The 17,195-nt window shown below is 67.0% G+C and overlaps 1 protein-coding gene across 1 annotated transcript; it reads right to left on the bottom strand.

Annotated features, from left to right (window-relative positions):
- Positions 1 to 493: 493 nt before the first annotated feature.
- Positions 494 to 12,822, bottom strand: EMID1 (EMI domain containing 1). Its single transcript, XM_074159699.1, has 15 exons — positions 12,686 to 12,822; positions 9,779 to 9,892; positions 9,558 to 9,664; positions 6,499 to 6,585; positions 6,344 to 6,405; positions 6,072 to 6,198; positions 5,432 to 5,530; positions 5,070 to 5,207; positions 4,709 to 4,795; positions 4,545 to 4,597; positions 4,393 to 4,446; positions 4,205 to 4,249; positions 4,071 to 4,115; positions 2,085 to 2,175; positions 494 to 624 (listed from the first exon to the last, which is right to left on the bottom strand). Exons 1-15 carry the CDS (start codon positions 12,820 to 12,822, stop codon positions 494 to 496), a joined length of 1,377 nt encoding a protein of 458 aa, XP_074015800.1.
- Between the last annotated feature and the right edge of the window lie 4,373 nt (positions 12,823 to 17,195).

The raw sequence follows: 17,195 nt of genomic DNA, 5'->3' as shown, positions 1-17,195 counted from the left end.
GAGGGACACGCCGCAGGACACGTGTTCGGGAGGCGTTTAATGACCTCGAGGGTCCCAAAGCAGCGGGACGAAGCGCGCGGTGCAGCAGGGTCCCCTTCCCCGGGGGGGGTCCCCACCGCCAGCCCCCCCCTGGAGCTCCTTCCCCGGCACAGGGGTGGCCACGGGGACTTGGGGTGGGGGCGAATAAAGCACCCCCAGAGCTGCACATTGGGGTGGGGGCAGAAATGGGGCAGGGGGGGCCCTGGCACCCCTTTGCCCCCCTCCCCCGGGGGGGGGTTCAAGCAGCAGCGATGGGGGGCAAAGCGTGGGGGGCCGGTGCCGTGCCACCGGCTAGCACCAAGTGCCCTGCGGGGCTGGGGGGGGGGACACACACAGGGAGGTGACCCCCATCCTGCGCCCCCCCCGGGGCCATACTCCTGCCCGTACCAGCACGGTGGTGGGCGCAGGGGGGGGGTCACAGTGGGTGACACCCCCCCCCCCCCCCCAGCGTCCCTCACTGCTTGCCGGGGGGCTGCTGGCGGGGGGCCACGATGCGGTAGGGGGGCTGGCCACTGCCACGCTTGCTGCGGGGGGGGCCGGGTGCCACGGTGCCGGGGGGGCCACTGCCCGAGCCAGGCTCCGGTTCTGTGGAGAGGAAAGGAGAGAGGCGTCAGGAGGTGGGTGCCAGACCCCCCCTAAAAAAAAGGTCATTGGGTGCTGGGGGTCCCCTGCCCCACAGAAATGGGGGGCACGCAGCGGCTCTTGCTGTCCCCAGGGACCCACATGCTTGGAGAGGCACACTGGGACTGGTGAGGGGGGGACACAAGGGACATGAGGATCCCCCCCCCGGCTGGCACCCCTGCCTGGCACCCCCACCCGGCACCCCGAGAGGTCCCCCCTGCAGGAAAGCGCAGCTGGAAAGTGGAGGCAGAAGGGGAGGGGAAGAGGGTGGGGTACCCGCCACCCCCCATCTGGGCACCCTGGTACGGTGGGGACCAGGCACCGCGGTCTCCCTTGGGCCAAGGAGGGGAGGTCCAGGGGCTCCCTCCAGCCAAGAGGAGCTCCAGGGGCTCCCCAGGTTGAAGGGCTCCTCCAGGGCTTCCCTTTGTCCTTGGAGAGCTCCAAGAGCTGCCTTGGTCCAAGGGGGTCCATAGTCTCCTGTGGTCCCAGAGAGCCTCCAGAAGCTCCCTTGGTTCAACAGCAGCTCCATGGTGTCCCTTGATCCAAGAGGAACTTCATGGCCTCCCTTCATGGCCTCATGGACCCCTTGGTCCAAGAGGGTCTCCATGGTTTCTCTTGGTTTGAGAAGGGCTCCATGGTCTCCCTTGATGCTTGGGGAGCTCCAGGCTTTTCTTTAGCCCAAGAGGGTCTCACGGTCATCTCTCAATCCAAGAGGGTCTAAATGGACTCCTTTGGCCTGAGAAGGTCTCCATGGATGTCCCTCTCAATCCAAGAGGTTCTCCATGGTCTCCCTTGGCCCTGGGGAGCTCCAGGTTTTCCTTTGGTCCAAGAGGATCTCCAGAGTCTCTCTTGGTTTGAGAAAGGCTCTATGGTCTCCCTTGATACCTGGGGAGCTGCAGGGTTTCCCTTGGCCCAAGAGAGTCTCCATAGTCTCCCTTGGCCCAAGAGGGCCTCCATAGTCTCCCTTGATACTTGGGGAGCTGCAGGGTTTCCCTTGGTCCGAGAGGGCCTCCATGGTTGTCTGTCTCAACCCAAGAAGTTCTCCATGGTCTCCCTTGGCCCTGGGGGGCTCCAGGCTTTCCCTTGGTCCAAGAGGGTCTCCATGGGTCTCCCTTGGTTTGAGAAAGGCTCCATGGTCTCCCCTGATGCTTGGGGAGCTCCACGGTTTCCCTTGGCCCAAAAGAATCCGTGGTTGTCTCTCTCAATCCAAGAGGTTTTCCGTGGTTTTCCTTGGCCCAAGAGGGCCTCCACGGTTGTCTTTCTCAATCCAAGAGGGTCTCCGTGCTCTCCCTTGGTCCTGGGGACCTGCTCCCAGGGGCTCCAGCCCCCTGTGCTCCATGCCCACTCCCGGGAAGGTATGTCGGGGGGGTCACGGCGCGCCCAGCTCATGCAGGGAGGGGAGGAAGGGAAGGTGGCGCGGTTACCTGGCCAGATGATGGCTTCCAGCAAGGTGACCCTTCTAGCCAGGACCTCCAGCCGGGCCTGCTGCCGCAGGAGGGTTTGGAAGCTACTGGCCTGGGGGAAAGTGAGAGAGCAGAGCAGAGCGCGCGTTCACCCCCGCAGCAGAGGGGGGGGACAATGGCGGGGGGGGGGGGGGCACAGCATGGCCATGGGTGGCAGGGCACGGGTGGCAGAGCATGGCATGGGTGGCATAGCAGGGGTGCAGCCCCAGCGGGTGGGGGGGGGGGGGGTGCCGGTGCAATGGGTGGGGGGTGCCAGGTCTCCCAGGAGGGTCTCAGAGGGGTGCCAAGGGCTCCCGTGGCCCCAGAGGGATGCCAGGGGCTCCCCCATCCCTGTGGGTCCGAGGGGGGGGGGACGGGGGTCCCTTGCGCTGACCCCAGCAGTGCGCCCCCTGATGGGGACACGACTGTCCCCTCCCCAGGTAAATCCTGGTGGGGTGCTCCCTCTTCCATCCCTCACCACACTGAGCCCCTAGACGTGTTGGGGGACGTGTCCCCAACCTGCCCGGGCAGCCACCAGCTTGTCCCCAAGACGAAGACTGTTCACGGGTGTCCCTGCCCGAGGGGGGCACCCCGGGCACTGCCTGGGGTGGGGGGGGAAACCTGGGGTCCCCAGCCACGGATGCCCTGGTAGCCCTCGCCCCACGAGCGGTCCCCAGTGCTGGGGCCGTGATGCCCCAGTGTGGGTGATGATGTCATGCACGCCTGGTGACATCACACTGCAGCCAGGGCAGGGCTGGCGCCTTGTCCCCCCACCCCGTGGCGGAGGGGAGGGGACGCTGAGGGACCCCTCCCAGCGACTCCATGACATCAGAACCACCGTGATGTCATGGGGGCCTGGTGACCTGCCGGTGGGGATGGGGGTCACCCCACGGAGCGGGGGCCACCCTGGGGGTCCCCGTCCCCTCCCACGGCCCGGGCTGGCCCCCCCCCCCTACTCACCGTAGAGCCCAATCATTGTTTCCAAGATTAAAACCCTCTCCGCTAAAATCTTCAGCGCCTCGCGGAGCTGGTGCAAACCCTCCCCCTGAGGAGAAGAGAGGGAGGGGGGGTGAGGCGGGGGGGGGGGGGGGGGGGGGGGCAGACCCCTGCATGGCCCCGGGCCACCTGCCCTGGGGGGGGTACATGGAGGGGACATGGGAACTCCCCACCTCCTGGCACCCCCTGACTCGCCACAAGAGCAGGGGAAGGAGTGGGGGTACCCTGGGGGGGGGGGGGCACCATCCCCCAGTCCTTCTCCTGGGGGGGGGGGGGGCAGGGGGTTCTGAGCCTACCTCATGCCCCCAGCACAGCTCTGTGCCCCCCCCGGTGCTGGGGGTCCTGGGAGGGTGGCTCTGTGCCCCATCACCCCACACAGGCACAGTGGGGAGGGACAGGGGGGACTTGGGGGGGCCATGCTGGTGGTGTGACCCCCCACCATGGGAGGGTACCCCCCCGCCCCAGCGTTTTGGGGGGAGGAAGGGGACAAGCGCAGCCAGGGACCCCCCATGCCATCACTGGGGTCCCGGGGGTGAGATGTGAGTGCAGGGCACACAGCTGGGGACCCCCAGGGATGGGACAAGGACACTGGGCACAGCTGGGGACCCCCGTTGGGATCCCAGGGACAAGATGTGGGGCACCGGGCACAGCTGGGGACCCCTCCATGCCACCGTTGGGGTCCTGGGGATGAGACACGGGCACTGGCCACTGCTGGGGACCCCCCATGCCACCACTGGGGTCCTGGGGATGAGACACGGGCACTGGCCACTGCTGGGGACCTCCCATGCCACCACTGGGGTGGGCAGGGATGAGCTTTGGGGAAGAGCAGGGGAGGGGGCTAGGGTCCCCCCCACACCCATCACCACCCCCACCAGCACCCCTGGGTGGCTGTCGTGTCGTGTTCCCCCCCCCCCCCCCCCCCCAGTAGATGTGTCCCCAGTGCCACCCCAGTGCCACCCCACTGCCACTCACCCAAGTGCCCTTCTCGCCCGGCTCTCCCCTGGGGCCCGGCTCGCCCTGAAACACAGAAAGGAGAGGGCCTGGCAGGGGGGGGACACGGGGGGGGGGGGGGCATAGCCTGGGGGGGGCCCAACCCAGCAACGTACCTGTGCCCCGTCCTGGCCACGGCTGCCCGGGTGGCCCTGGGGACCCTGCGGGGGGGGGGGAGAAAGACCGTCAGCACCCGGGGAGGGGGGGTGGGGGGCCACACCGGACCCTCTGTGGGAGATGCTGGCAGCTCCCCCCACCCCGGGCTGAGACCTCCCCAACTCGTGTCATGCTGGTGGGTACTCACCCTGTCTCCCTTCTCCCCGGGGGGGCCGGCAGCTCCAGGTGCCCCGGCTCTACCCTGCACAAGGACAAGGTGGGTGCCATCAGCCCAGGTGGGGGGGTCCAGGGGGGTTCAGCCCACCCTGTGCCCCCCACCCCGGTGCTCCCAGCACTTACATCAGGTCCTGGGGGGCCGGGTGGCCCGATGGGACCCGGGGGGCCAGGGGGACCTGCAAGGAGATGGGGCACAGCTCAAATTCATCCCTGGCAGGGTGCCCTTCATTGGGGCACCCTCAAAGTGGGGGGGCTAAAGAGGTGGTGGGGGGGACACACACACTCACCCATGGGCCCCACAGGTCCGGGGGGTCCAACGGGACCCACGATGCCCCCGGCAGCTTCAATGAAGGTGTTGGAGAGGAGCGGGTCCCCTGGGGGAGGGCATGGGTGGTGGGCAGGGGTCAGCCCCCCCACCTGGGGTCCCAGCACCCCCCCGCTGGGCAGGATCCGGCCACACCACTCCCACCCTGGGCGATGCTCCCACCCTGCCCCCCCCCCGGTGCCCATTCCCCACGGCCAGGCCCATCACCGGGCTGCCGTGGTACTTCTCCCCCTGCCCCCAGCCCCATCCTGGGGGTCAGCCCATGGAGGGGACCCCCCGATGGAGGGGACCCCCCCACACACACACGCCCAGCCCCTCCTTACTGGGCTCGGCTATGCGGGGTATCACTGGTCCAACGGGGGCAGGGGGTCCTGGGGGGCCGGGGGGGCCAGGTAGCCCCTTCTCTCCAGGGAGCCCCCTGGCTCCATCTCGGCCGGGTGGTCCTGGGGGGCCGGGGGGACCTGCAGGGAGGAAGAGGAGGGTGAAAATAGGGGGGGGGAGATGCCTATTAAACTCCCAATGCCTGAAGCTCTGCAGCGCTGGATCCTTCTGAGCCCCCAAACTGCTGCATGGACCCCCCCACCCCCCCCGAGATCTGCCAGCCAGGAGGGGGGGGTGCTCGGCTGGAGCCAGGCACTGGGCTGGGACCCCCCCACCCCAACCAGGGGTCCCCATCTCCCCTTACCTGGTGGCCCTTTTGGACCCTTCACCCCGGGAATGCCTGATGGTCCCCGTCCTCCCGTGTCTCCCTTGGGGCCGGGGGGGCCCCGCGCGCCAGGTCTCCCTGTGGACGAGCAGCACCCTCAGGGGGGGCACCCCAGGGACAGCCCCCCTCGGTGGGTGCCCCCCGCCCACACCCAGTCCCCACTGTGGCTCCCCAATGCCACCCTGGCGCAGGTGGGGGGAGCATCGGTCTGTGGGGGCACCCCAAGGGCAGCAGCCCCATGCAGCTGCCCCCACCCTGTCCCAAACCAAAGCTTGGGGGGGTTGGGGGGGGAGAGGGGGGGGCGGTTAACCCTGCAAACCCTCCCCAGAGCTGGCCTGGTCCCCAAGTGTGGCTCAGAGCCACCACTGTCCCCTGGGGTCAGCTGGGGGTGGGACTGCAGCCCGTTCCCCCAAGGTGAGGAGCGCCAAGAAGGGGGTCCCCCAGGTGCCTCCCCCCCCCCCCCCCCCCCCCCAAATATTGATAACACTCGGGTGCTTTTCCTGGGCAATGGTGCTGCTGGGTGGCATTGCCACCACCGCCAGTGCCGCGGGGGGGGGGGGGCTGTGGGGAGGGCTGGGGGGGGGGGGTGGGGGATATGGGGGGCGGGCAGCTGCCTTACCGTCATCGCCAGGGCTCCCACGGGCGGCTGGGGACCCCCAAAGCTGCCCGGTCTCTGGCCCCCTGCCGGGGGGGCTGCCTTTGGGTGCTGGGGAGGTGGGGGGTTCAGCCACCGACAGCCGGGCCACCTGGCGAAGAGATGAGAGGGTTGGGTGCCACAGTGGCGGGGGGCGGGGGGGGGGATGACACACCATAAGGTGACCCCCCCGGGCTCCTGTGTCCCTCGAGGGGTGGCCAGACCCGGTGCTGGTGGCACATTAAGGGGGGGCTCACCTGCGCCTCGAGGGTGGCGAGCCGGGCTGTCAGCTCCCCAACGTGGCTGCAGTTCAGGCACCCTGTGGGGGGGGGAAATGTGGGGGACACGGGCGGTCAGGTGGGGGCCACCCACCCCTCTCATGCAGCGTGTGGTGGCAAAGGCAGGGACCCACCTGAGAAAGCTGTGGGGCGCAGGGGGGGGCGGCGTGGGGCAGCGTGGGGGCGCCCAGCATCCCTCAAGGCGAGGAAGGTGTGAGGCTCTGCCGAGGGAAGGGGGGTCAGGAAGGGGGCAGCACCCCCCTGGTGTGTTGCCTCTGGTGGGAGGCACCCCCCCCAAGGGCCATGGGGCTGGGAAAGCTGGCTCACCCCAAAATATGGGCGGGGGGGGTGCAATGGGACCCGCTGCTTCTGCCCCATCCTCACTCCTGGTGAGCTTCAGAGCCCAAACCCACCCCATAACCCTCAACCAGAGCCCCCCAAACCCACCCAAACCTACCCCATAACCCTCAGCCAGAGCCCCCCATTCCCACCCCATAACCCTCAGACAGATCTCTCCAATCCCACCCCATAACCCTCAGCCAGAGCCCCCCAGTCCCACCCATGGTCCTGATCCAGACCCCTCCCAAACCCACCCCATAACCCTCAGCCAGAGCCCCCCCAATTCTACCCCATAACCCTCAACCAGAGCCCCCCAGTCCCACCCATGGTCCTGAACCAGACCCCCCCCAAACCCACCCCATAACCCTCAGCCAGAGCCCCCCCAATTCCACCTCATAACCCTCAGCCAGAGCCCCCCAGTCCCACCCATGGTCCTGATCCAGACCCCCCCCCAAACCCACCCCATAACCCTCAGCCAGATCCGCCCTCAAACCACCCCATAACCACACACCAGACCCCCCCCAACCCACCCCACAAACCTGAGCCAGCCCCCCTCAGACCCTCCCCGGTCCTCAACCTCATCCCCCCAAACACCCTCATGGCCCCCACCCAGCTCCCCCCGTGAGACCCCCCAGATCGGGGGTGGCTTTGGAGGCAGGGGGGGGCACATTCTTGAGGACACTGCCCACATCCACGACCCATCATGGGGTCCCAGCACCACGTCCCCACCGAGGGAACTCGGGGACAGCAGTTTGGGGCCACCCAGCGTGGCAGGAAAGGGGTGTCTGGAGCAAAGCTGGTGGCATCACGGCCCCCCCTCTCCCCCTCGCGCTGCCACCCCACCCCGGCACGGCCACCGCCATGCTGCAGGGGACAGCCAGCGCCGCCCTAAGTGGGCCCAGATGTGGGGCACCCGGCCAAGCACGAACAGAGCAGGAGGAGGAGGAAGAGGAGGAAGAGCCCCCCCGCCGCACCCCCCCATGCTGCTGCCACCCAGCTGGCTCCGGAGCCCCTCGTGCCAGCCACTGTCCTGCAGGACCCCACTGTCCCCAGGGTGTCCCCACCCCTGGGTGTCACCCCGCAGAGGCAGGGCCAGGCTAGGGACAGCCTGGGTCCCGGGGGAGAGGGAGGGAAGAGGATGTGGGTGACCATGGGGACAAAGCCACCCCACCACCACCCCCCCCGCCCCGGGTAAGGAGGCAGGCGGGGGGCCAGCTGCCGAGGTGGCAGCGCCCGTCCCACCACTCATGGCACAGCCTGGCACCCATTCATCCACCCGCGCAGGCAGCTGCCCACCCGCAGGCAGGGACAGCGGGCAGGCAGGCAGCCACCCCCTCGGGGCACAGCCACGTACCCACCCTCGCAGGAATGTCCGTCCGTCTGTCCGTCCACCCACCCACCCACACCCCACCCATCCATCGGCCTTTGAAGTTATCCACACACACACCCCCCCAGCACAGCCAGCCAAGCGTCCGTCTGCCCACCCACCCCTGCATCTGCCCGTCCAGCCAAACACAGGGCCATCCACCCATCTGTGGGGCCATCCACCCCTCTGTCTGTCCACCCACCCACCCACTGGAATCCCTCTCCATCTCTCCACCCACCCATCCATCCACATACAGGGACATCCACCCAACCACCAGCACAGGAACATCCAGCCAGCCAGCCTTTCCACTTGTCCGTTCCTCCATCCATGGACACAGCCACCCGTCCAACCACCAACACAGGAACATCCATCTGTCTGTCCATCCATCCATCCACCCATCCATCCACCCGCCCACCCACTTATCCATTCCTGCATCCATGGACACAGCCATCCATCCACCCACCCACAGAAACATCCATCCAGCCACACACGCAACTACCCATCCACCGACACAGGAACATCCGTCCATCCATGCATCCATCCATCTACCCACCCACGTACCCAGGAACATCCATCCATCTATCCACTTATCTATTCACCCATCCATGGACACAGCCATACATCCATCTACCTACAGGAACATCCATCCTTCCACTCACCCATCCATGGGAACATCCATCCATCTACCCACCCATTCACAGAAACATCTGTCCATCCACCCACCCACCCACGGGAACATCCATCCATTCATCCATCCACTCAACCATTCGAACATCCATCCATCCACACATTTGCCCACACAACAGAACATCCATCCATCCATCCTTCCCTCCCTCCCTCCCTCCCTCCCTCCCTCCCTCCATCCATCCACCTACAGAGGAACATTCATCCACAGAGGAACATCCATCTACCCATCCACCCATCCATCCCTCCATCCATCCACAGAAGAACATCCATCCGTCCATCCATCCCTCCCTCCCTCCATCCATCCACCTACAGAGGAACATTCATCCACAGAGGAACATCCATCCATCCATCCATCCATCCATCCATCCATCCATCCATCCATCCTTCCCTCCCTCCCTCCCTCCCTCCATCCATCCACCTACAGAGGAACATTCATCCACAGAGGAACATCCATCTACCCATCCACCCATCCATCCCTCCATCCATCCACAGAAGAACATCCATCCGTCCATCCGTCCATCCATCCGTCCATCCATCCCTCCCTCCCTCCATCCATCCACCTACAGAGGAACATTCATCCATCCATCCATCCATCCATCCATCCATCCATCCATCCATCCATATGTATCAATCTCTCCATCCACCCTGCCCTGCCCATCCCTACCAGAGATGTTGATGGCTAGGGACCACATCCTAGCCACTACCTCTGGGTGACACCACCCCACACTGGCCATGGAAAGGACCAGCAGCCCAGCGCCGAGGCAGGATGAGGACCCTTCCCACAGCCATGTGAGCTCCTACCTTCTTCACAGGTGGCCCCGGTGTGCCCAGGGCAGCACCTCCACTCCAGCGCTGTCACCGTCTTGTAGGTCACCCTGTAGATGGGCCGGACGATGGTGCGGTAGCTGCTGGCACAGAGTGGGTCAGCCCTTCAGACCCATCCCGGGAGCACCCCAGGGTGCTGGGGGCAGGGGGAGGATGATGGGTGCCCACTCTCAGGGGACCCTGGTGGCACCGCTCACCTGCCCCCACTGCAGGCCAGGGGCCAGCGGCAGCTCTGGAAGACCCTCTGGAGGAAGGTGCCGTTCTGGACATGGCACGACACCGTACGTGTCACCGTGTAGGAGCACCAGTTGCTGGAAGGGAAACCACCAGCCCCGTCAGCCTTGCCCAGGGGGGACACCATGGGGCTGGCGGAGGTGGCGGTGCCACCCGGGGTGTCCCCCCTGCCCCGGTCTCAGGGGGTCTGAGATTGCCCCGGGAGATGCTTTTGGGGTGCCCATAGGGGACCCTCCTGGGGTTGCCTTGGCACGCCGGGGGTGGGGGGGGTGAGGGGGGGGGAGCTGAGGCCCCACATTCCTGCTGCATTCCCAGCCCGGCACGGCGCTGGCGCCGGCTGGCCTGGAGCTGGGCCCGGAGCCCCCCCCTGCGCCCCCAGCCCACCCCACACAAAGGCTCCTTTCTTCGGGCCCCCCCCGCCTGCCCCACGCTGGCTCCTCATGCCAGGCTCTGCCCACCCTGGGCATCCCATTCTCCCCCTCCCAGCCTCAGTTTCCCCCTGCAGAGGTGGGGGGGACACCAGTGCCACCACACCAAGTGCCCCCCTCCCTCGGCGGCTCCAAACTCCGTACAATTTGGGTCAAAACTCAAGCTTTTTGGGACCGCCGCAGCGTCGCGCAGCCCCTGCGAGCAGGGAGGCGGTGATGGTGGGGACGAGTGGGCGCCACGCGGGGGGGCGACAATTGTCTGGGAGGTGCCGGGGGCGGGGGGGAGCTGGGGGGGGGGGTGACAGCAGGGTGGCACAGGGCTTTCCAGCCGGGCAGCATCCCAGGCGGGATCCGTGCCAGGGCCAGGAAAGCGCCCAGCCTGCCGGGGCGGCTGTCACCACACTGCTGCTGCCACCCTGCCATGCCAAGAGGGGACGCGGGGAGGGGGACAACGACACCCCCGGCCCCCCCATCCCTACCCAGGGTGACATCCCCCCTCCCCCGGCATCGTCCCCCCCTGGGTGGGCACGATGCTCCCCAGGCACAGGGATGCAGCAGGGGTGCCAAGCGCCGGCGGGGATGGGGATGGGGATGGGTCCTGGCCCGTTTCGCCTGGCAGAGGTGGGGGAATGCCCCCCCCCGGCAGTGGGGCAGGAGCTGGCGGGCATCAACGTGCCAGCGCTCGCATGGCCCGGTCTAACCCGGCCCACCCGCCGCTGAGCCACCACTCGTGCACCGAGCGGGCTCGGGCTCTGCTGCTGGGGCTTGCACACACTTTGGGCAAAGCCCACCCCGGGGTTGGCTCTGAATCCCACCCCCCCTTCCCAAAACCAGCCTGTTGGCTTCATGCCCCCCCCCCGGCTTGGGCATGTGGGACCCCAGAGATGCGTTAGCCCGATGAGAGGGATGGGGTGGGGGGCTCGTGGGTCCCCCCGTGCCAGCAGTGGGGTGGTGGGTGCGGGGTTGGGGGTTGGGAAGATTCTGGGGGGGGGACACACCACAGCAGGGTGGTGCCAAGGCGCTGGGGGCTTCCTGGGCTTGGCCGGGAGGGGAAGGGGAAATGAGGCGGCTTCTGCCCGTCGCCTCTCCGACCCGAGCGGAACCGGGAGGTCCCGGCAATCCGGTGCCGGAGACATGGCCAGAGCCAAAGATTTCCTGTAAACAACCCCCCCGCCATCCCGCCGGCCGCTCCGCTGGGATGGGACGGTGGGGACGGGGACCACAGACCCCCAAAATGGGCAGCGGGCTGCCCCGACCCCCACCGGGGACAGGCAGGACCCTGGGGCCAGGGCCGCTGACTCTGCACCACTCCCAGCAGACCCAGCGTGCCCAGGTAGCCCCAGTAGCCCCAGTATGCCCAGGCAACCCCAGTAGCTCCACCATGTCCCAGCACCTTGCTAGCCCTGGTGGCTTGCCCAGCAGTGATGCTAGACCCAGTAAGCCCTGCTAGCCCCAGTAACCCCCCAGTAAGCATCAGCAGTTCTCGCTAGCCCCAGTAACCCCAGCCCCAGTACATCCCACTAGCCCCAGTAACCCCCAGCCCCAGTAATCCCCCAGTAACCCCCAGCCCCAGCAAGTCCAGCTAACCCCAGTAGCCCCCCAGTAACTCTCAGCCCCAGGATGTCCTGCCAGCCCCAGTAACACCCAGTAGCCCCCAGGCCTGGAAAGTCAAGCTTCAGTATCCCTCAGTAACCACCAGTCCCAGTAAGTCCAGCTAGCCCCAGTATCCTCCAGTAAGCCCCCCAGTACCCCTGCAGCTTTCCCAGCCCTGGTAGCCCCAGCAGCACGGCTCAAGCAGCCCCTGCCCTGCCGTGCCCAGCAGCCGGTGCCCCCCAGTACCCGATGCCCTCCAGTGCCCAGAGCCCCCCAGTACCCGATGTCCCCCCTGCCCAGTATACGATGCACCCCAGTACCCGATGTCCCCCCTGCCCAGTATACGATGCACCCCAGTACCCGGATCCCCCTGGTAGATGATGCCCCCCAGTGCCTGAAGTCCCCTAGAACCCACTGGACCCCTGCCCAGTACACGATGCCCCCCCATTACCCGGAGTCCCCCAATACCCGATGCCCCCCCAGTGCCTGGAGCCCACTGGTACCCGATGCCCCCCAGTGCCCAGTACCTGATGCACCCCGGTACCCAGTGCCCACATCCCCCCTGTACCCGATGCCCCCCGGTGCCCACATCCCGCCGGTACCCAGTGCCCCCAGTGGCCGGTACCCACATCCCCCCCGGTACCCGATGGTGCCCGGAGCCCCCCGGTGCCCGCATCCCCAACCTCCCCTGTCCCCCCGGCGCTCCGTACCCGCCCCCCCACCCCGTGCCCGGACACCTCCTTCCCGGTGCCTGCGCTCCATCTCCCCGCTTCTCCCCCCCCCCCCCCCCTCCTCCTCCCCGTGCCCGGCTCCCTCCCGGTGTCCCCCCGGTGCCCCCGGTGCCGGTACCTGCGGGCGGCGGGCTGCAGCAGGGCCGGGCTCCAGGAGCCGGCGGCGGGCGGCGGCGGCAGCAGCAGGCAGCAGAGGGACAGGCAGAGCCCGAGGGGTGCAGGCAGGAGCGGGCAGCGGCGGCAGGGCCCCGCCATGGGCTCGGCGTGGGGCGGCGCTGCCCGGGCACCGGGCACCGGCACCGGCACCGAGCGGGGCGGCGGGCGGGGGAGGGGAGGGGAGGAGGGATGGAGGAGGAGGGATGAAGGAGGAGGAGGAGGAGGAGGGACCCTCCGCCCCCCCCCCCCCCCGCCTTCCGCCTCGCCGGCCCGGGGGTCCCGCTGGCGGCATGGACATGGCGGGGGGGGGGGGGGGGGGGGGGCACAATTTGGGGGGGGGCGCACACACGGGCCCGGAGGGGGCAGGATCGGCGGGGGGGGGGGGCGGTGGAGGGACAGTCCGGGAGGCCGGAGGGGGCTCAGCGCGGGGAGGGGGCACGGTGCGGGGGGTGGCCCCCGTGTGAGCCCCCCCCCCGCGTCCCTCTGCGTGGGTACACACGCGTGTGTGAGTCCCTGAGTGTGCATGGGGACACGGGGGGTGTGTGTGTGTGCATGGGTGCACACGTGTGTGCATAGGGGCATGTGTGTGCGCTGCTGTGTGTGCGTGGGGACACACGTGTGTATGTGCATGGGTGCACACGTGTGTGCATAGGGGCATGTGTGTGCGCCGCTGTGTGTGCATGAGGACACGGGGGTGTGTGTGTGCATGGGTGCACACGTGTGTGAATAGGGGCATGTGTGTGTGCTGCTGTTTGTGCATGGGGACACGTGTGTGCTGCTGTGTGTGCGTGGGGATGTGTGTGTGTGTGTGCATGGGTGCACATGTGTGTGCATAAGGGAATGTGTGTGTGCTGCTGTGTGTGCGTGGGGACACACGTGTATGTGTGCATGGGTGCACACGTGTGTGCATAGGGGCATGTGTGTGTGCTGCTGTGTGCGTGGGGACACATGTGTGCTGCTGTGTGTGCATGGGGATGTGTGTATGTGTGCATGGGTGCACACGTGTGTGCATAGGGGCATGTGTGTGCGCTGCTGTGTGTGCGTGGGGACACACGTGTGTGTGCATGGGTGCACACGTGTGTGCTGCTGTGTGTGCATGTGTACACATGTTTGTGTGCTTTTGTGTGCATGGGGACACATATCTGTATGCTTCTGCATGCACATGTGTACACATATGCGTGTGCATGGCTGCACACATGTGTTTCTGTGAGTGCGTGGGTACACACGTGTGTGCATCCCTGTGTACGCATGTGTGTGTGCATGGGAACACATATGTGTGTGCATGTGCGTGGGTGAGTTCACCCATCTGTGTGGTTTTATGTGTGCATGGGTACACACACGTGTGTGTGTGCATGGGTGCACATGTGTGTGCATGTGCACAGGTGCACATATATGCACGTGCATGTGTGTGCTTGGGTGCACACATGTGTGTGCATGGGTACATGTATGTGTCTGTGCATGTGTGTGCTTGGGTCCACACATCTGTGTTCTTCTGTGTGTGCCTGCATACACACGTGTGTGTGTATGGGTTCACGCATATAGGTGGCCCTGTGTGTGCCTGTGCACACATGTATGTGTGCATTAGTACACATGTGTGTGCATGAGAACACATGCATGTGTACACGTGTGTGCACCTCTGCATGTCCTGACACTCGTGTGCCCACGTGCCCATCCGTGTGCAATGTCCCGCAGGTCCGTGCGTGTCTCTGTGCACACGCGGGTGTGTTTGTGTCTGCGTGTGTGAACGTGTGTGCGCACATGGCCCGGGTGTGCGTGCATCCGCCTATCCCTCTGTCCGCCTGTCTCCGGCTGTTCTTCCGGCTGCCTCTTCCATGTGAGTGCGTGTGTGTGGTCCCCGTGTCGGGGCGTGCGAGGGGGGCCGCGTGTGTGCATGGGCGTGCGTGGGTGGTCCCTGCCCGTGGGGGGGGCTGGGGGGTGTCAGTGGTGGGGGGGGCCCTACAGGCAGCGTATCTGTCTGTCTGTCTCTGTGTGTCTGGGGACACGTCCCCGCACCGGCAGCACCCCGGGACCCCCCCCCACCCCTTTCCTCCGTGGGGTGTGGGTGTGGGCTCAGCCCCCTGATCAAGGCTGTCAGCACCCCCCCGGGCCCCCCCCCAACCCCTCCCCGCCTGCATGGGGGACCCAGGCGTCGGGGTGGTCGCTCATCTGCCAACCCGCTGTGTCCCTTCCCACGGGGACAGCGGGGAACCCAGGCGTCCAGACCCCCATCTGTGGGGCTGGGGTGGGTGTGTGTGTGTGTGTGTATGAGGGGGAGCTGTGCTCTGCCTGCCCCCCCCCCCCCCCAGCATGGGGGCAACCCTTTTTGGGGGGGGGGGGGGTATGACAAGCAGAGCTGGAGGACTCTGCTGGAGCAGATGAGGGACATCCCCCCCCCCCCCCCCTCCAGGAAGCCCCCCCACCCATGGGTGCCCCCTTCCTCTGGGCAGGGGGGGTACAAGGGCTCGGACAGCACAAGTTGGGGGGGGGGGGGTGTGCACCCCAAAAGCACACACCCACACCTTAGGGGACCCCGACTTCCCTGGGGGAGCCCTGCCTGACCCCCGGCTGGCAACCACCCCCTTGGTGGTTAGAGCACAAGGGGGGTCCCCAAATGCCTCCCCTGCCCCCCCGCAGTGCTGCTGTCACCCTGCGCCCCCCCCCCCCCCCCCCCCCCCCGCCTCCCCCCTGGCGTGTCCTTGCCGCAGGGGACATGCTGTTTACCCTCATGGGTGCTCGGAGGAGCCGAAGGTCACCCGCGCTCCTCCTCAGACTAAACAAAGCTGGGGGGGGGGGTTGCGGGGGGAACCCTTGGGTGTCACACCGGGTGATGCACGTGTGTGTCCCCCAGGGTCCGGGTGGTCCTCCCCCTGCAGGGTGGGGACAGGGCTGGGGCGCTGGGGGACGGATCCTGCTTGGCTTTGGCAGCTCCCTTCGGTGGCTCTCGGGGGGCTGGAGGCACCGGGGTCCCCCATCTCGTCCCCCCCAAAGTGGGGCAGCCCCACTCCCACTGCTCCTTGATGGCCGTCCCAGGCTGTCCCCAGCCCAGAGCTGAGCACGCGGGGTTGCACAGGACCTTGTCCCCACGGCTCCCCTGAGTGACCCCCACCCGGCCCTGAGGTCCCCTCATCTAAGCCCACCCCCTGCTCAGTGGCTTGGATCCCTCCAAGGCTCCTCAGGTGTGTTTCAGCCCGGCTCCAGGTCCCTGTGCCGTGTCCCTGTCCCAGTCTCGGGTCCCCGTGCCATCACCCAGCTCCAGGTCCCTGTCCCAGGTCCATGCCCCCATACCATGTCCCTTGTCCCAGCTCTATGTCCCCATGCCGTGTCCCCATCCCAGATCCACGTCCACATAGCGTGTCCCATATCCAGGTCCCTGCCCTGGCTCCATGTCCCCATGCCATGTCCCTGTCCCAGCTCCAGGTCCCCATGTCATGTCCCTTGTCCCAGCACCAGGTCGTCCCCACACCATGTCCCCATCCCAGCACCATGTCTCCATACCATGTCCCATCTCCAGGTCCCTGTCCCCATGCACCAAGTCGTCCCCACACCATGTCCCCATCCCAGCACCATGTCCCCATACCATGTCCCATCTCTAGGTCCCTGTCCCCATGCCATGTCCCTGCCCTGGCTCCATGTCCCCATTCCATGTCCCTGTCCCAAGCTCCAGGTCACCATGCCGTGTCCCAGGTGAACTTAGATGAGGCTCCTGGGCCAGGAGATGGCTTGGGGTGTGTGTGTCAGGTGGGGCTCCTCAGGTCAATTATGGCCTATTCGTACCTGCGGAGCCCTGCCACATGTCCCCACCAATGTCCCCAGCTCTGTGTCCCCTCTCTGTGACCCCATCTGCTCCCTGAACGGCACGTCCCCTGCCAGCCTGGCTCCAGGCGAGGTGTGGGGCAGACCAGGATGGGGAGAGGCTGCTGGTGGGTCCCAAGGGTGGTGATGGGGCTCACAGAGCAGGCCCCCGGGACCCCCACCCCTGCCTGAGCCATGGCATTGGGTGCCAGTCCCACTTGCCGTGGGGCCGGCCCCTGGTATGAGACCTGGGTGCAGCTCGTTGCATGGATGGGGCAGTGGGTGGCTCCTGCCCGTGCAGGCCAACCGGGATCCATGTCCCCCACCGTGGGGATGGGGACGGGGTCGGGTGGGTGTCCCCTTGCCCGATCCCGCTCATCCCTTGCCCGGCCCTGGGGGTGGGTGCTCGGGGCAGGGATCGAGCCGGGGCCACCAGGTGGCACTGCGAGGCCACCGTGGCTGTCCCTGCCCTGCCCCCGGCCAGCCCCAGGGTCAGCCCCGGTCCCCGGCCAGCACTGTGGCCCGTGAGTGTCCCCTTCCCGGGAGATGATACGACAGGAGCCCGAGAAGAACAACCCCTCCGTCCCCGGATCTGTCCCCAGTCTGTCCCTCCACGGGCACGGCCACAGCGGCAACCCCTCTGTCCCCAAACCTGTCCCTCCGTGGGCACAGCCAGAGTC

The sequence above is a fragment of the Numenius arquata genome, chromosome 16, assembly GCF_964106895.1.
Source record: "Numenius arquata chromosome 16, bNumArq3.hap1.1, whole genome shotgun sequence".
Classification (NCBI taxonomy): Eukaryota; Metazoa; Chordata; class Aves; order Charadriiformes; family Scolopacidae; genus Numenius; species Numenius arquata.
This window is presented reverse-complemented; position numbering and strand designations above follow the sequence as displayed.

What these genes read in the sequence shown, in the direction of transcription:
- EMID1 (XM_074159699.1), bottom strand. Translation starts at nt 12,822, where the DNA reads ATGGCGGGGCCCTGCCGCCGCTGCCCGCTCCTGCCTGCACCCCTCGGG. An exon ending in GCGCCCCACAGCTTTCTCAG is followed by an intron (nt 6,406 to 6,498) that starts GTGGGTCCCTGC and finishes CCCCCCCCACAG; the next exon opens with GGTGCCTGAACTGCAGCCAC. An exon ending in ACCCCGCATAGCCGAGCCCA is followed by an intron (nt 4,796 to 5,069) that starts GTAAGGAGGGGC and finishes GCCCTCCCCCAG; the next exon opens with GGGACCCGCTCCTCTCCAAC.